At 51.3% G+C, this 18429-nt stretch overlaps 1 protein-coding gene across 21 annotated transcripts in view; it reads left to right on the top strand.

The window, feature by feature from the left end:
* The first annotated feature begins 2111 nt into the window (after window positions 1-2111).
* Window positions 2112-18429, top strand: part of Tnxb (tenascin XB) — a 60955-nt gene continuing 44637 nt past the window's right edge. For 9 of the 21 annotated variants that reach the window (XM_048805049.1, XM_048805047.1, XM_048805044.1 and 6 more), the window contains exons 1-6: window positions 2113-2318; window positions 7955-8344; window positions 8691-10529; window positions 10968-11083; window positions 15942-16098; window positions 16282-16545. In XM_048805049.1, the coding sequence (XP_048661006.1) occupies window positions 7966-8344; window positions 8691-10529; window positions 10968-11083; window positions 15942-16098; window positions 16282-16545 (2755 nt within the window). In that variant the 5' untranslated portion in view covers window positions 2113-2318; window positions 7955-7965. Of the gene's footprint in view, window positions 2319-5459; window positions 5471-7937; window positions 8345-8690; window positions 10530-10967; window positions 11084-15941; window positions 16099-16281; window positions 16546-17457; window positions 18033-18429 lie in introns of those variants that run through there. The other 12 variants (XM_048805045.1, XM_048805051.1, XM_048805054.1 and 9 more) reach the window with 5 other exon arrangements.

The raw sequence follows: 18429 nt of genomic DNA, 5'->3' as shown, positions 1-18429 counted from the left end.
TCCTTTCACAATTCAATATTGACGAGCATTTATTGGTCACCTGTGCTGTGCAAGGCTCAGTGCTTTTCTGAAGAGAAGCAAAATGTTTATAAGGCCTGGACTCCTGGGAGACTGAAATGCAGGAGGTGAGTCAAGATTTAGACAGTCATTATTTTGGAACCTGGAACTACATCAAGCTTCCAGTGGCTTTCCCAAATGCCTCATAAGCTTGTCAACATCTGGAACCCCATGTTCCTGTCTCAGACTCCAGCATCCGGTCCCCAGAGGTGGGCTTCCAAAACATCCTAGGGCCACACTTTTGGTTTTTGCTTCTCTCCAGAGTCTCATGACCACTCTCTGGACTAAATAACCATACTTTCTAAATACTGAAAAGAAGACAGGGCCTGGGGGGGTGGGTGAATGGATATAACCATAGAAATTGGAGGGTGTCAAGAGAAAAAATCCATACTCTACAATCTGCTCTCCCCAGGTTGTGCAATTTCAAGACCTTCCCTTGCCTTTGATTTGTCTTCCCCACTGCTTGCTGGGAGATCTGGGAGAAGGTGGTACCTACTCATGGCTCTGAGGGTTCAGGCCAAAACAGAGGAAGGAAGCTTAGTCCAGCTCTATCCAAGATGCTGACATCATCCTTCCCATCAAAGCCAGGAAAAAAACAGCCACATACACCCAGGCACACGGACATACACGGGGACACCCATGAGAGAGCCCATGTGTGCTTCTGCTCTCAGCCACGCAGAGCTGAGTGGGCAGTGGCCACAGCCACATGCTGTGCCAGCATACCCAGACCCAGGTACCCAGTACATCTGTGACTAGATCTCTGACCTGAGGTGCAGACACCTGTGCCTCAAATCACATGTGGCATCCAACACATGCCTGTTCTAAGTTCCTTCACTATCACCTATTACTTGGCCAAGGTACACCTTGTTGGTGAGGGGTGGAGAGGAGTCTATCCTCCACAGAGCCTGGGTCGGGTTCTTCCTCAGTGTGAACAGTTCTCTGTGACGGAAGTCCCATTTTTAGCCCCTTAACAGGGCAGCACTGGGAAAATGAGGCCAGAGAAACACCCAACAGACTTAATGTGGGGTGTGTTTGCTTGATCAGTCTTTCTGTCTTGCCTGAGACCAACATGCCCTTTTCCTCCAGCCCCTGTTTCTCTCCCTTCCCTGCTCCCCAGGCATTAATTCCCTTCCATTCTGCCTTCTACAACATCACCTCTCCATTTCCACAACATCACCCATATGTGCCTCCTGCTCTAGCTCTTTTCTTCATCCTTTTACTTGCCCCTAACCTCAGGTTTTCCTTCCCTGTCTTCCCCTCAACCCCTACTTCTTCCCACGTCACATATACCCTGATGTTCAGTCAAGCACTTGCCTAGTTAGTCTCACACATTTTTCTAGGAATTTGCTGAGGTGGGAAAATGAGAACAGGAAAGGGACTGGTCAGAGCAGACAGAAAGGCAGCTTGGTGTCAGTGTAAGCTGGGGAAGAGGGAACAGGTGGGAGCAATGGAGGCAGGTGGGGTGGATGTGGAACCCCATGGGTGGTCTCTCATGGCAGAGGTTTTAGGGTTAAAGGGGAGGTTGCCTCCTATCTCCTGCTCCTACCTCTGCTCCCTACCCTGCATGGCCAGTGGAGAATAGTTGGGGGGATGAAGGAGCCTGTGCTAGCAACAGATAGGGTGAGATTCCAATTGGAGCAGCATCTGTGAAGAAGTGGAAAAGGAATTTGGGGAAGGAGCAGGAGAGGGACTGGCCATGAGGAACAGTGTTGGCAGAGAAAAGAAACTGGGTCTGAGAAAAGGGGCCACAGGTGGGGAAAGGATGGGGAATAAAGAACTAGCGGGAAGAATAGCGAATGTCAGGTTGGGCAAAACTTAGGGTGGGGAGGAGTTTAAAATAGGATGGGGAAAGAACATGAGAAGTTGAGACAGGATGAAGTGGGTGAGACAAGGGTATGGTGGGACTCTGTGGTCCTGGACAGGGAGGGAGCCAGGATGATGGCAGGGGGACAGGAGGGGTGGTGTCTAGGAGGGGTGGGAGGACCTGCCCTATCTCCGCTCCCCTCCCTGACCTCATGCTGGTCCTCCCCTTCTCCTCCCCCTGCTCACTGCAGGCTCCCTCCTTCTCTCTGTCGCTGCCCAGATCGACAGTCAGTCTGGTCCAGGCTTGGTGAGCCTCTGCTGCAGGGGACAAGTGAGGGGGACCTCCGGGGAGTCTAGGGCTGCCAAAGGGAGTCCATCCTGGCCTGCTCTGAGACACTTCTTTCCCAGGATTGGAGACAGAGCAGGTGCAGAGGCACAGCAGCTGCCCTATTGCCCAGGTAAGGAACAGAGCCCTAGGGAGACACCGATGGGTAGACAGATAAGGATTTCACTTCTGTCTGTCGGAAACACCCCAGCAAAGGTGTGGCAGGAGAGCTCTCAGAGTCTCTCCTAGGGCAGGGACTTTTGTTCAGGACAGAGGAAATAGGGACATCCACTGGGATCAGACTCCTTGTAGAGGATATATCTGGAGGGTGAGACAGTGTGATTGTGGGAGGTGGGGTGTGCCAGGGTTTGGATGGTTCCCATACAGGCACGTGAAAGGAATTGGGAACAAACCCAGGGACTCGGAGAACAGCACCACGGTGAAGGTGATTATCAGTGAGGTGCTGAGGCTGCCGGGAAGACAAGGCTGGGCTGATCTGGTGAACAGCTGAACCTCAGGAGGAAAGTACGGGTGAAATCCCAACTGCCGGGACTGTAGTGGCTGAGCCAGATCCAGAGGTGCCAGAGGGAGCTTTGGGCATCCAGACGGGGACTCCCCAGATGACAGCACGGAGGTTTCACAACCTGGGAGGGAGCCCTAGGGAGTCTTAAGCCTTTAGGAAATGCTGAAATGGGGCAAAGTGAGGACTCTCTGGTTTGGGAAGGGCACAAAGCCTACAGAGATGATCCTGAAGCTTGTTCTTGGCCGGGAGCGCTGCACCCATGACTCACAGTTCACCGCGGCTGCAATGGCTGAGTGATGTCCCTGGAGGGGCACAGGACTCTTGTCTTCACTCCGCCGTCCCCTTCTAGTCTCCTTTTGCTCAGTCGGAATAGTCCCACTCACCCCCTAATGCACGTGACACACCCTGGGTGGGGCGGGCGGGCCTCTTATCTCGCCTGGAAAGAATTTAATGGCTTAGAAACAACTGGAAGCGGAACTGAGGGGAACTACTGGGAAGCAACTAGGAAACACCGCAGCTGCCGCCTGTCCCACCCTTCTCCACTTCCGAGACCTCCAGCCCCCTCCCCTCTTTCCCTGGCCCTGTCTCCAATCCCTTGAGATCCAGCACCTCAATTCCTCAAACTTCCTTCTACTTAAATCCTGGCCACTAATGTAGAACCAGAACTCGCCTTCCTGTCTCTCACTGTCCTCCTGACCTTTCCCACTAGGGATTGGGAAATCCTTTTGTCTTAGTTTTTCCATTCTCCTGGCCCATCAGCTGACTCTATAGGATAAGGGGCAGCTAGGTCCCCAACTCTCCCTTACCAGTACTCTCTTCCCACCTGCTTATTATCCAATATCTCAGGCTCCTGTGCTCCTTCCCTCCTTTCTCACTCTTAGACTCCTTCTGCCTTTACCCCTCATTGCCAAATTCAGCTGGGAGTGTGACAGGAGGGGCAGAGGGAGGAATTAGGATGGGATCAGAACCCCCCAGTCTCTGACACATCCCTCATAGAAGCCCACCCCCTCCACACCCCATGGGTCCTAGAGTCCCTGATGAGCAAAGTGTCAAAGTTGGCCACAAAACCAAATACCAGGGATGCTGAGTCACATTTGGGAAGATGCCCCTACCCCTACCAGTCCTCCAACTGTGGGAAGAATGCCAAGAGGGTGAGGCCACATTGCCCCCAACCAGCCACACTTGGGAGAGACAGAGGGGAGACACAAGAGATACCCAAATTCTTTGCTTGCCCATTGTAAAGAGAACAGTCAGAATTTTCCAAGAATTGGAGTGGGTAGCTAGAGGGGTGGTGGTGGAAGGGAAGGGGAGGGAACTGGGAAGGAGGCTCTGGGAATGGTTTATGGGGGTTGCACCTGTCTTCTAGACCAGCTTTCCAGAGAAGGCAATGGATTCTGTATACTCCTTCCTGCTACAGAGACTCCCTTCCATGCCCATGGGGAAAGAGACTGAATCCTGTGGGGGATGGGGGATGGGAAAGGGACTGGAGAATTCCCAGAGGCCTCCAGCAGTGTCAGAGAATACAAGAGGGACCATGTATCCTCCGCCTCCCAATTCGGAGGAGTCCTAGGAGTGCAGTTCCCTTCTGTTCAGTTCAGTTCTTCATTTTCACAGCTGCCCTTTGAGCCAGCAAGAAATCAACTTTCTTGGTCATCACTCAATGGCTAGGTAGAGGGGAGGTTGTGTGTCTGAGTGTGAGTATGGTGTGTACTGTGTACACGTGCCTCTACAGGTTCAGGCTTTATAGGTGGATGTAAGTATTTTATGCACAAGCATGTTCATATTTGTATTTGTGGATGAACACATGTGAATATCTCTATTTGTGTTACATATTTGTCTGTGCATGCACCATCATAGTTGGTATGTGGATGATTTGCACAGCTTTAGACACAGAATGACAGGTAGTTTAAGCCAGAACCCACCTGATACCCAAAGCTACACCTCTACCTGAGAAGGGCTGGGGCACAGAAAAGGGTGGCTGTCTACATTCAGATTTATCTGCCTTGGCTACCTGAGGTGAGGTGCCTCTCCTTGTGGAAACACTGTCTCTGGTGTCCAGTTCCCGTCTGTGTCTTGATGGCTGATGGGGGACTGTGGGGGCTTGTAGCCCTGAAAACTCATTTTTCTCGGACTCAGAGGCAGGCAGGAAATATGTAAATTGAGGGAGGGGGGGGTCAGTCCCTTGCCTCCTCAGCTGTGACACCTTCCCTTACTAGTTCATTTTTCCGCTGCCCTACTCTGCCCTCCTCTCTCCAGTCCCTCTAGTCTAGAAGAGCTGGCACTTGCCAACATTACTCCTCAACTTTTACCTGAACTGAAGCTTGACCCACTCCTCTGTACTCCCTCATTCTCCAGAACCCTCCCTCCCTCCTTGCCTCTCAAACCCCTATCTCCTTTATGTCCCAGCCCTTGCCACAGTGAATCCCACAAACACGATGGAATAACCATTACCCAGATTAAGAAATAAGATTTCCCTGGGCTCGATTACCAGCACTGTTTTTTATATATATAGTATATGTTTTTTAAAAGTATCGGGGAGTGTAGCTTGGTGGTAAAGCATTTGCCTAGTATGCACCAAACCCTGGGTTCAGTCCCAGTACCATTAATTGATTAATTAATTCTCAGCACTCTATATTCTCCCACTATGTCCCATCTGGTCATTACCCGCACCATGAGCACCATATTCATGACTCAGAACACTATAGATTACCATCCTCTCTTCTTGAACTTCATTTAAATAGAATTATTTAGCATGTTCTCTTGTGTGTCTGGCTTCATTTGCTCAAGCTTTTAGTAAGATTCATCTATATTACTACATTTAGCTGTAGTTCCTTCTCATTGCTTATTTTATTCTACTGTAAGAATGAACCACAATTATTTAATCCATTCTGCTGATGTGAAGCATGTGGGTAGCTCCCAGTTTGAAACTATTCTGGGTAGTAGTGCTATGTTGGTTGTATTCCTAGGACTGGAATTGCAAGGTCATGGGGTTTACATATGTTCAGCTTTATTAAATCAACTAAATTCAGCCAAACAGTTTTCTAAAGTGCTTATACCATCTGATCCTTCCAGGATCCATCCAACTCTGGTCTCTGACTGGTCTACCCTGGCTACTGCTTTCTAACTAATTTCTATTCCCAGACACTGTCCGTGGTCCTAGCCCTGACCTTGGTCCTATTCTTGACTTCAGCCTTAATGCTAGTCCTGAGCCTAAATTGAAATTTTCATTCATTCCTATAGTGAATAAATATTTATTGAGCACCTGTTATGTGCTTGGTGCAAGGATACAGCTGACAAGGTCGGGGGAACAGTTACTATGACTGCCCCATAGACCTTATGGTCTAATGGGCAGATTGAGAATAGGCAAGAAAGTAATAAAATAATCCCATCATATATCTATTTGTGTCTGATCACAAATTGTTATAAATGCTGCAAGTGGGAATTATATGGTACTGTGATATCACATGATGGGGGACCTGACTTGTTCAGAAAGGCTTTCATGAGGAAATGATATAGGGCTGAGACTTGAAGGATCTGGAAGCCAAGAGAGAAGGGAAGAGTAATCCACATAGAGGAAACAGTGTATATGAAGGTCTGGGATCAGGAAGAAGCACAAGGAATATGAGAGACCTAAAGAAGGCGAGTGGAACTGGAGTGGAAAGAAGAAGGGAGATGAGGTAGGAGAAGTCAACAGCGGCCAGGTGATGCAAGGCTGTTTATCATTGTTCTGAGATAATTTGGAGGGGAGACACTTAAGAGTTCCAAGGAAAATAGGGACATCTGGTTGCCTTTGCAGGGTTGTGGAAGATCAGCTAGAAGTCAATGGCCATTGTTAGGCAAGAGGTGGATACTAGCTTGGACTATAATGATGGTAAGAGGGAAAGAAAGAAATGATTAAAGAGATGTTTATAAGAAAATGTGGATAAGTATGATGAAATATGGTGGCATTGAATGAGCTATTGGGTTTCTGCTAATAGAACTGGATGAATAATAGAGCCCTGAGGTGCATTGGGAGGGAAGGGATATGGGAAAGACAATCATAAGTTCAGTTTCAGAGAAGATGCCAAGTGCTAAGAGCCACAGCCAAGTAATATGATGCATGGCATTTTTGGTTGAAAGGTGACGCCAGCAAGCCATTGAGATGATATGATTATGTTAAGATCTGCATTCTTATGGATATTAGATTCCTGCTGTCCACCTAGGCCTGCTACGGGACTCCTGGAGAGTTCCCATTGGTTGGGGAAGTGCGGTAGGAGGGAATTCCGGAGGAATTGCAGAGGCACTTTTGTCGTTAATCAGGTGATCATGTGTGCTTGGGTCTTTTCTGGCTCTTATTTTCTTCCATGTGACTATTCTTGCAACTTTATAATAAATCTTGGCACTTGATAATGTAAGTCCCAAGGAAGAGGCTTTTTTTTTTTAATGGGAGATATATGAACTTATTAAAAAAAACTGATGGGAAAGATCTAGTTGAGAATGAAGAAGGGAAAATAATCTATACCTTAAGGATTCTGAAAGACTACAGGAGCTGGGATCCAGGTGCTTGGTGAAGGACTGGCCCTAGATACTCATCTGCTAATTTCATTCAATGTCTATGTATTGGGTGGCACATTTACCAACACATTAGTTTGTTAGGGACAGGGACACAGAAGTGCTAGGACAGTCAAGATCCCTGTTCCAAAGGGGCACCCATTATAGTAGTGGGAAAAGACAAAAGAACAAGAAAACAAGGCAGCAGAAAATTCCATGAGGAACATAAACAGGCCATTGAGATGAAGACTACTGACCCAGCATAAGGAAGGACTCTCAGGGTCAATGACACATGAATTAAGATTTGAACTAAAAGTGGCCAGCTGGGGATGTAGCTCAGTGGTAAAAACAAAAACAAAATTAAACTGAGTGAAGAGCATCCTAGACAGAGGGAAGATAACAGTGCAAAGCTCTTAGGCTAGTGTAAACTTCGAGCACTTGTGACAAATAAAAGATCACTCTGCCTGTGAAGGGAGAACACAGTTTTTATAAAGGAGAACAAGGTAACCAAATGACATTACAAAGAGTGGTAGAGACCAGATAATGCCCAGGAAAGTATCTTTTGGGGTTGGGCTGAATGTGAATTTTCACAAATATGTGAGTTGGGTAGATTAGTTGTGAGTGGTGGGACTGCTGGTGTGTTGGGGAAGAGGGGGTGATGCATTTTGTCTCCTTCCTTTTGAAGCTGCTCTCATATTTGCCCTCTCTCCCTGCAGCCTCCTGAGCGATGCCAGCCCAATGTCCTTTAACCTCCAGTCTGACCTTCCTGGTACTGCTGGGCACAGCCAGCGCAGGCCCCTTCTCTCCACGGTCGAATGTCACACTCCCAGCTCCACGGCCCCCTCCCCAACCAGGGGGAGGAAGCCCCTCTTCTCAACTTTACGAGCATACTGTGGAAGGAGGGGAAAAGCAAGTGGTGTTCACCCATCGCATTAATCTGCCCCCCTCTGCTGGCTGTGGCTGTCCCCCAGGCACTGAGCCCCCTGTCCCTGCCTCAGAGGTGCAGGCCCTGAGAATCCGGCTAGAGATCTTGGAGGAGTTGGTGAAGGGGCTCAAGGAACAGTGCACTGGGGGATGTTGTCCTGCTGCTGCCCAGGCTGGCACAGGTGAGCTGGTCATCACAAGAGGAGGCACAGAAGAGAGGGTGGAGAAGAGGGTTAGGGTTGGGTGCATCATTAGTCCATAAAGGATCTTGGATCTTGGTGTGAATTACAAAAAGGCACCCCTTCCTTGCTGTTAGAAGGGGTGGATGCAGCCCAGGGCACAACTTGGGGAGTGGAGCTGGGCTAGATGTCAACCCAAGCATTTGATAAGGTCATTAAGCAACTGGAAACTAAGTTGGCCTTATGAAATGAGGCTGGCCCTGCTGGAGGAGGGCACAGGAGCACTATGTAGGCTCAGTCTCTCTCCCTGCAGAGAGACTGAGGCCTGTCTCTCTCTCTCCCACTTTAGGCCAGACAGATGTTCGAAGCCTTTGCAGCCTTCATGGTGTGTTTGACCTGAGCCGTTGTGCCTGTTCCTGTGAGCCAGGGTGGGGTGGACCCACCTGCTCCGACCCCACAGAGTCTGGGATGTCCCCCTCCTCCCCTCCTGCAGAATCCGGGTTTTGTCCCGATGACTGCAACGATCAGGGTCGCTGCGTCCGAGGTCGCTGCGTGTGTTTCCCCGGCTATACCGGCCCAAGTTGTGGTTGGCCTTCTTGCCCAGGGGATTGCCAAGGCCGAGGGCGCTGTGTGCAAGGTGTGTGCGTCTGCAGGGCAGGCTTCTCAGGTCCCGACTGTGGCCAGCGCTCCTGCCCTCGGAGCTGCAGCCAGAGAGGACGGTGCGAGGACGGACGCTGTGTGTGCGACCCAGGTTACGCTGGTGAGGACTGTGGTGTGAAAAGTTGCCCTCGCGGTTGCAGCCAGAGAGGACGTTGTGAGAACGGGCGCTGTGTGTGCAATCCTGGCTACTCTGGTGAGGATTGTGGGGTGAAAAGCTGCCCTCGAGGCTGCAGCCAGAGAGGGCGTTGTGAGGACGGACGCTGCGTCTGTGACCCTGGCTACACTGGAGAAGACTGCGGCGTGCGGAGCTGCCCTTGGGACTGTGGTGAGGGAGGGCGCTGCGTGGACGGCCGCTGTGTGTGCTGGCCCGGGTACGCAGGCGAGGACTGTAGCACCCGAACTTGTCCTCGCAACTGCCGGGGGCGTGGGCACTGTGAGGATGGCGAATGCATCTGCGACGCAGGCTACAGCGGGGACGATTGCGGCGTGCGTAGCTGCCCTGGCGACTGCAACCAAAGGGGCCGCTGTGAGGACGGCCGCTGTGTGTGCTGGCCGGGTTATACCGGGCCTGACTGTAGCGCCCGTGCCTGCCCGCGCGACTGTAGAGGACGTGGGCGCTGTGAGAACGGTGTGTGTGTGTGCAACACGGGTTACAGCGGTGAGGATTGCGGTGTGCGCAGCTGTCCTGGGGACTGTCGTGGTCGTGGCCGCTGCGAGAGTGGGCGTTGCGTGTGCTGGCCCGGATACACGGGTCGGGACTGTGGCACGCGTGCCTGTCCTGGAGACTGTCGCGGGAGGGGGCGCTGCGTGGACGGCCGCTGTGTGTGCAACCCAGGCTTTACTGGCGAGGACTGTGGGAGCCGTCGGTGTCCTGGAGACTGCCGCGGACATGGCCGCTGCGAGGATGGCGTGTGTGTGTGCGATGCGGGTTACTCAGGCGAGGACTGCAGTACACGCAGCTGCCCTGGGGGCTGTCGAGGCCGCGGCCAGTGCCTAGATGGGCGCTGCGTGTGTGACGACGGCTACTCGGGTGAGGACTGCGGTGTAAGGCGGTGCCCACGAGACTGCAGCCAACACGGCGTGTGCCAGGACGGTGTATGCACCTGCTGGGAGGGTTACGCAGGCGAGGACTGCAGCATCCGCACCTGCCCCTCCAATTGCCACGGACGCGGCCGCTGTGAGGAAGGACGCTGTGTGTGTGACCCAGGCTACACCGGCCCCGTGTGTGCCACCCGCACCTGCCCAGCTGACTGCCGGGGTCGTGGGCGCTGTGTTCAAGGAGTGTGCATATGCCACACGGGCTATGGTGGTGAGGATTGTGGGCAGGAAGAGCCTCCCGCCAGCGCCTGCCCAGGGGGCTGCGGCCCCAGGGAACTGTGCCGCGAAGGTCAATGTGTATGCGTTGAGGGCTTCCGAGGCCCTGACTGTGCTATCCAGATATGCCCTGGGGACTGTCGTGGCCGTGGAGAGTGTCGCGAGGGTAGCTGCTTCTGCCAAGATGGCTATGCCGGGGAGGACTGTGGGGAAGGTGAGTGGGCAGTCTTCTCCAATATGTTTGGGGAAGGACTGGGATTCTAGGACCAAGAGCCATCCAGAAAACCTAAAGCCTTGGGTGCCCAAGACCTGGAGGGAGATGGTGTAGGTGTTAGAGGGGTGGGAGTCAGAGGAGCCAGAGTTCCGCAAGAAAAGCAGAACTATGGGGAGGCAGTCATCAGGTGAGACTGGGCTTCAGATCTCTGAGGAGCGGATTGGGGCTCCCTTTAGCTGCTTGTAAAGAGATTCTGTGTTCCTGGAGATGGGAAGATGAGGGAGACCCAAGCCCTGTTCCAGCCTCTACCAGCTTTTCCCCACCTACAGAGAGCAGGGGAAGGTCAGATGGGCCTCTTGGTGTGGCCTTGAGTAAGAGGGGCTTTGGGGGTGGCTGCCTGGGGCTAATCAGCTTTTCCTACCCTGTTCTCCTGGGCAGAGGTGCCAGCCATTGAAAACATGAGGATGCACCTCCTGGAGGAGACAACAGTTCGGACAGAATGGACCCGGGCTCCTGGCTCTGTGGATGCCTATGAAATTCAGTTCATCCCCACGGTGAGAAGGGGGCCAAGCTCCAGGAGTGAGCTGACTGAGTGGCACTGGCAGTATGTGTGGCAAGGGAGGGGGTCCTCACCTCATGCAAAAAGTTCATGTAATGAGTGGTTAAGCCCAGATGGCTGGAATCCTGAAGCTGCTGTACAGGCCTTCTTATCCTGCCCCATACCAGGCCTGGTGGCCTCTGCGACATCTCCAGCAAGCATTGGTCTAGTGCTGTTGGAACACTTCTAGTGATAGTGAGCTCAGTACTTCCTGAGGCTATACAGTTGGCCATCAAGGCTAGTCAGTTCATTGTGTTGGTGAATCCAAATTTGCCCAAATTCTACCATCCATCCATTGACCCAGCTGAGCATGCACCAGCTGATGGAATATTTTTTGCTTTTTCTGTGTCATATACCACAGGCCTCCAGATATTTGGCAACATCAGCCATCAATTATATTTCATTCTCCCCAGGCAAAACCCTTCAGTTTCTTCACCCCTTCCCCCTAAGTTTTTGTTGTTTGGAATTCATTACATTCTTGTGCTTCCTGCATTTTGTGTGTTCCCCAAAAATGGCATCAGAGAGGAGCCCATTGGCTAACTCTGGATGCACCAGCACTTTTCTCAGAGTTGGCATATATTAACTTGTAGTCACAATACTGTCAGCAGTTTTGATCATAATTCTTTTAAGTGTCTTTTAATTATAAAAGTCATCTGGGCCAAGTGCATAAAATGTAGAAAATACAGATAAGCAAGGAAAAAAGAAAAAAGGGAGGAAGGCAGGAAGGAAGGAAGAAAGGAAGGAAAGAGAGAAGACAACATTCAACTATATACACTTTTTAGTCTAAATATAGGTCTTTGCCTTTGACTCTGTTCAATGTTATCTTTCTTGGTTTAGGCCAAGCTGTCTAGGCTGTTGCAATAATTTGAGTCTGTGGACTTGTTCTTTCACCTTCATGACGCCAGCACATTGCAAAGCATTCTTTCTCTGCCCGCCTCCAACTTGCCATTAAAACATTTGGGGAGCACAATAGGGGCAAAGCCTATGGCCTATTATTAGGGCCTTCCCTTTCTGTGAATTGAGCTTTTAGGATATGGCTGTTTCCCAGCTCTAAATCATCTGACATTTCTAGCATCCAACTCATGTTTTCCTGCATCATCCCCAAATGCCACAAGGGATGTGCCATGTCACCCTCATCTCCATCAGCTTAACCAGGACTCTGGAAAAATAAATAACTCTCTGGGCCTAAAGCCTGGTCAGACACTAGGACAGAAGGGATAACTCAGAGATATTAGCTGTCATCCTTGCCCCCCTTTGCCTGGTCTCATTATGACCCCCAGGCTAGACCCCCACCATGTCCTATCTCTTCTCACTCTCAGGCCAAAGAAGAGGCAGAAATCCCTAGTTTGTGATACAACCAAGGTAGCTTGGGTTTTTTCTTACGTTTAAAAGAAAAATTTGTGATAAAAATAATTTAATCACGAGACAAGAACTTGGCAGCTAAAGAAAAACAAATAATTCTTGGCTGCTCCACACTAAAATAAGCACTGCTAACATTTTAAAGTGTTTCTCCCACTCTCTTCTTCTATGTGTACATTATTTACATAGCTCTAATCCAAAGAGGGTGGGACTTTTAAAAGGAATTTTCCTAAGAAACTTCAGAGAAAGAAGAATTAAAATAAACACTGGAGATAAGAGAAGCTTTCCGAGACCGTTGTCTCCTGCTCTGAATAAATACAGATTTATCCTTGGGTGTTGTCAGGGGGTGCAGCTTGCCAGCCAAAGCCCTAGGCTTTGCCCTTTACTCTGAGACAGGGTGGTGCTGGGTTGGCCTGCTCCAGGCGTGGTCCTGGTCTCAGTTCATCTACTCTGCTCTGGATATGGAACTCTGTCATATTGTGGGCCTGGGTGTGAAAGAAGCTCCTGTTAATTGGTCCCTAAACACCCCTCTTGGATTCCACACCAGCCTGTGCTCCCAGTCCTTTCTTTGTGTAGCTGACCTCTACACTTGAGTCTTCTGTTTTGGCCACTGCTCTCTGTCCATTTCTGTTGGCATGGGATATGTTCAGTAGCTCACTGTCCTCTGACCTCTGCCATTTTCCTTGAAGCCGGTCTCTACTTCATCTCCTCCCTCTTTCTGGAAGTACTTCTCTCTCAAAATCCAAACTCTGCTAGTTATTGGAATTATTTTCAGAACACAGAAGAAGAATGTCCCTTTTCTCCTTGCATATGTGGCATTGTTATTGTGACTCAGTGGGCCTCAAAGTGTATTCAGTGCTCCCTGGTCCTCAACATCAACATTACCTTGGGAACTTGTTAGAAACATGTGGTATATCAGACTCTACCCCAGCTCTCTACTCCAGAAAGTCTGCAAATGGATCTCAGTAACCTATGTTGTAACAGGTCCCCCAGGTGATTCTGATGGCCTCAAATCTGAGGATCATTACTTAAGAAATGCTTATTTTCCAAAATGTTGGCTGTTATGAGAGTGTGAGAGAAAGCATGGCATCCTAAGGGAGGTGATCCCTGCCTCAGAAAGAGGTTCAGGTATTCCTGGTCTGGGTGTATTCTGCAGCCTGGAAACAGACTAGGCCAAGTGTTGGCTTGAATACAAGAGTGCACACACAGAAGAGTTTTTGCATGGGTCTTGTCTGAAAAGGGAGGGTGAGAGACCAGTCAAGATAGAGTCCTCCCTTTGAGGGAGGTTGACATTAAGAATAAAGTTAAAAATTCACCAAGAACAATTGCTGAGGGAACCAAGCTTTACCAAGGGGCAGAGTTAGCTGCCAGAATCTGCCTCCAGCCAGCAAGATGGTGCTGGGACACATGGGTTAGGCTGACCGTGGACCTTTAAGGGGACTGTTCCCAAATCTATCTCAGGAGGAACCAAATGGTGTCTACAGAATATAGACAGGCTATTCCACAGAGTGAAGGAAAACTCTGGGGATAGGCTTGCCTTAATGAAAGAACCAGGCTTACTCAGGGAGTACCCAAGTGTGGGGTGGGGGGAGGGAGAGGAGAGAAAGAAAAAACAAAAGAGACAGAGACAAGAGAAAGTAGGGGTGAGAGTAATGGGCAAGTGGGTTCTGGGAAGGGTGAGACGTTACAGGTATTGAGTGAGGGCCAATCTAAGGTTTCCTAGCCTGGGATATCCGAGAGCAGCCTGAGTAGGACAGGAACAGAGATCGTGTGTGTCCAGGAAAGGTTTTCAACCCAGAAAACTCTGACAAAGCTTTATTTCATCCTCCACAAGAAATCTCTACGTGGCCTTCTCATCTGGTTTTATACTTTGGTATTTACTATGTTGATTTCCCCACAAGTCTCTTGGTTTAGGAGAGTACCTTTAGAAGTTTCCAATCCTACTTGGCTGAATGGAGGCATCCCCATCACGGCCAACATAGCTAAGCAGAACACAGTGTCCTCAGCAGCTGTCCTAGTTGGATAACCCAGTGAAATGCAGGGATGTTAGAATGCTCACAAATGTCCAGCTCTTCCAGCCTCCCCAGAGACTGGCACTCTGAAGACTCTGTCTAAAGCAGCAGCCCAAATTTCCTGTGAGGCCACCATATACACACTACCTTAAATATACACTTAGAGAAGGGTTGTTTTCTCAAACTCATTTACTATACAAAGAGATTTGTGTGGAGATCTACATTTAGCTACTAGAATATGAGCTACCCAAGGACAGGAACTGTATTTTTGTGTCTCCATTACTGAGCATGATTTCAGGTTCAAAATCAGCAATGAAGAAACACTTGTGAGCCGGCTATGGTATCCATGCCTGTAATCCCAGCAGCTCAGGAGGCTGAGGCAGAAGGATCACAAATTCAAAGCCAGCCCCAGCAACTTAGTGAGGCCCTAAATCAATTTAGTGACACTCTGTCTCAAAAGTAAAAAATGGGCTGGGGATGTGGTTCTGTGATTATATGCTCCTGCTACCAAAAAAGAAAGAAAGAAAAACATTTCTAGAACTTTGAGCCCATAGGCCTTGTTGTAAAGGGGTCTAGAAGCAAGCTGAAGAGAAAAGTCCTAAAAAGAAATATCATGATACAGGCCACAACCAAATTACACAGCCAGGGCAGGCATCTGCTGGAGATTCAGGCTGAGTAGACACTTGAAGGAGGAAGTGAGACTCAAAGGGGATCGTTAGTCTACTTCATTTGTTCTGAAAGGAACAAGTTTAGGAGAAGCCTCCTCCTACTCAGGTAGTTGGGGTTGCCAGGGGAAAGCCAGCAGGATTGTCAGGTGGAATTCTGGTAGATGAACAAAACAAAGAGTGCCCAGGAAGAGCAAACCTGGGTTCACACTGCCTGGGCTCAAGTCCTTGCCACTATCTTGATTTGAGTGATAAGATACTTATTCTCAGTTTCCTCATCTGTAAAATGGGACCAATAGGACCTATCTCACAGAGCTGTTGCAAGAATTGAGTGAGTTTGGCTAGCATGGTGGCTTATGCCTATAATCCCAGCAATTTGGGAGCCCAAGGCAGGAGGATTGCAAGTTTGAGCTCAGCCTCAGCAACTTAGTAAGACCCTGAACAACTTAGTGAGACTCTGTTTCAAAATTGAAAATTATTTAAAAAGGCTAGAAATGTAGTTCAGTGGTAAAATGCCTCTGGGTTCAGTACCAAAACAACAACAACAAAAAAGAATAAAATGAGTTCATATTTGTAAATTGCCTAGAATAGCAGCTAGCAGGAAGTAAGGCTCTAGACATGTTTGCTGTTACTTGCCTGCTCCCAGCTTGTACAGGGCCAAGTTCCACACAGTCCCATGCCAGCACTGTTCAGAATTGGAAAAAGAAGAGATATAGGGGAATTGGGCAGTAGGGGCAAGAGTACCAGCCTCTGATCCACCTGGTACTCTCTCTCACAGACAGAGGGGGCGAGCCCCCCATTCACGGCGCGGGTGCCCAGTTCTGCCTCAGCCTATGACCAGAGAGGACTGGCCCCTGGTCAGGAGTACCAGGTCACTGTCCGTGCCCTTCGAGGGACCAGCTGGGGTCCTCCTGCTTCTAAGACCATCACCACCAGTGAGAGCTGGAACTGTGGGGGCAGGGTCCTGGGTGGAAGTCTGGGTTTGAGAGGGACAGCTGTAGGCCTGTCCTGTGGGAGGCAGAGGGATGGGGCGGGATGGGGGCTCGGGTCTTGGAAGGAAAGCTGATGACTGAAGAATCAGAATCCCACATGAGCCCTCCTCTCTCCAACTCAACTAGTGATCGATGGTCCCCAGGACCTCCGCGTAGTGGCTGTGACACCGACCACCCTGGAGCTCAGCTGGCTACGACCCCAGGCTGAGGTGGACCGATTTGTGGTCTCCTATGTCAGTGCCGGAAACCAGAGGGTACGGCTGGAAGTTCCACCCGAAGCGGATGGGACACTGCTTACCGACCTGATGCCAGGCGTGGAATATGTGGTGACTGTCACTGCAGAACGGGGTCGGGCAGTCAGCTACCCAGCTTCTGTCAGGGCCAACACAGGTATGGCCAGCCAGGGGTTAGGGAAGGGCCCTAATTTCCAAGACAGGGAGCCCAGGTCTAAGGTTCACAGTCTCCTCTGAATGCATTTGGCAGGGTGTGTGGCAATCCCAAAACACCTGTTGCCCTGTTCTGAAGTCACTGAGGACACAGTTGCTTAGAGTCCTATAGCAAGGCTGCAGGTTAGACTCTGGAAGGAACTACCCCATGGAAAGGAGATGCTCTCTGATCCACCCAGATAAGGAAGGTTCTTATCCTAACTTAGGTAACTGAAGCAGTGGTGCTGAAAGTCAGATCTTGTAGGAACTGGATTCAGGCAGATTATAAATCAGCAGTCCTGTTGACTTCAGGATTTTGGTCTCCAGGAGTTGGGTCTCTCGGCCATAATTTTCTACTAACCCTCAAAGTTTCTTAACAGATGCCTGGATCTTTCTTTTCTTTTCCTGTGACAGGGGGACGCTCACTTCGCTGTATCTCACATTCTCTTCTTACTCCCCTTTCTCTCCTTCAGATACAGGGCCCCGCCTGCTGGCTTCTCTTTTCTTTCTAGGGCACCAACAGTGGTGGGCTTGGAGGGTGAGGGGAACTGACTCATTGCTCTGGTTCTGTTTCCAGGTGGGGCTGGGACTCAAGGGAGAGGCCTCTGGCTCTGATGGGGACGGGAGGGGGAGGAGCCGCGGTGGAGTGGAGTGCAGGGTGCGGGGAGCTGCCACTGACCAGCTCTCCCCTACCCCTTTTTCGTCCCCGGCAGCACCAGGCCACTACAGTTACCCGGAGGTGCACCCCCCAGCCCCGCCCCCCCAGCCCCGCCCCGTCCTGCCCTGCTTCGCGGCCTCTGCGGCCAGCTCGCCCTGCGCGGCCAGCAGAGGGAGGGCGAGGAGGAGCTCCCGCCCGGGGCCCAACCTGCCTCAGCCCTCGCGGCGGGCGTGGGGCAACCTGACCACCGAACTGGGCCGCTTCCGCGGCACGGTGCAGGACCTGGAGCACCACCTGCGGGCTCACGGCTACCCACTTCGCGCCAACCAGACCTACACGTCCGTGGCGCGCCACATCCATGAATACCTGCAGCGGCGTCGGGCGGCCGCTGCCCCCGCCGGCTCCCCCGCCCCCAGCCCCGTCGCCCCACCCTACCGCCAGCCCCACCGCGGGCACCTGGAAGCGGGACTCCAACCAGGGCATCTACGGCCTCTCCCCTGAAGGCGTCGACCGGTTGGCCGCGCCTCGCCACCCCAAGCCTGAGGTGTTGGGCAGTTCCGCTGACGGTGCGCTCCTCGTGTCTCTTGATGGGCTCCGCGGCCAGTTCGAGCGCGTGGTGCTGCGCTGGCGGCCCCAGCTGCCTGCAGAGGGCCCCAGCGGGGAGCTGACGGTGCCGGGCACCACACGCACAGTCAGTCTACCCGACCTCAGGCCCGGCACCACCTACCACGTGGAGGTCCACGGGGTGCGGGCGGGGCAGACCTCCAAGTCCTACGCCTTCATCACAACCACAGGTAGCATGGGCTGGGGTGGCGGGACCACCCATCTCCTATCCCCAGCGCCACCTGCCTTGGAGCCTGCAGCCTCACTTCTATGACTGCCAACCCCCACCACCACACCCTTCTACTTTCTGGCCCTCCCTGGCCCAGGCACCAGGGGACCCCCCCTCACCCCTACAAAGCACACCCTCCAGTGTCCCTGGAAACCACCCTCACCCCAGAGCTCTGGTATCATCCTATGGCCTTTGGGGTTCCCTTGTTTGCATCTGGGTTCCCACCTAGACCAGGATTGCTGTCCTAGGTAATGAAAGGGGTATCTGGGATAATGGCTTGTACAGCCTATCCTGCTCTGAGTGGCATGGGTTGAAACCAGTGATTCTCTGATTTACTGTGGTGAGGGTGATGAAAGACT

The sequence above is a fragment of the Marmota marmota genome, unplaced genomic scaffold (genome assembly GCF_001458135.2).
Source record: "Marmota marmota marmota unplaced genomic scaffold, marMar, whole genome shotgun sequence".
Lineage (NCBI taxonomy): Eukaryota > Metazoa > Chordata > Mammalia > Rodentia > Sciuridae > Marmota > Marmota marmota.
The sequence above is the reverse complement of the archived record's forward strand: the minus strand, read 5'-3'. Positions and strand labels throughout refer to the sequence as shown.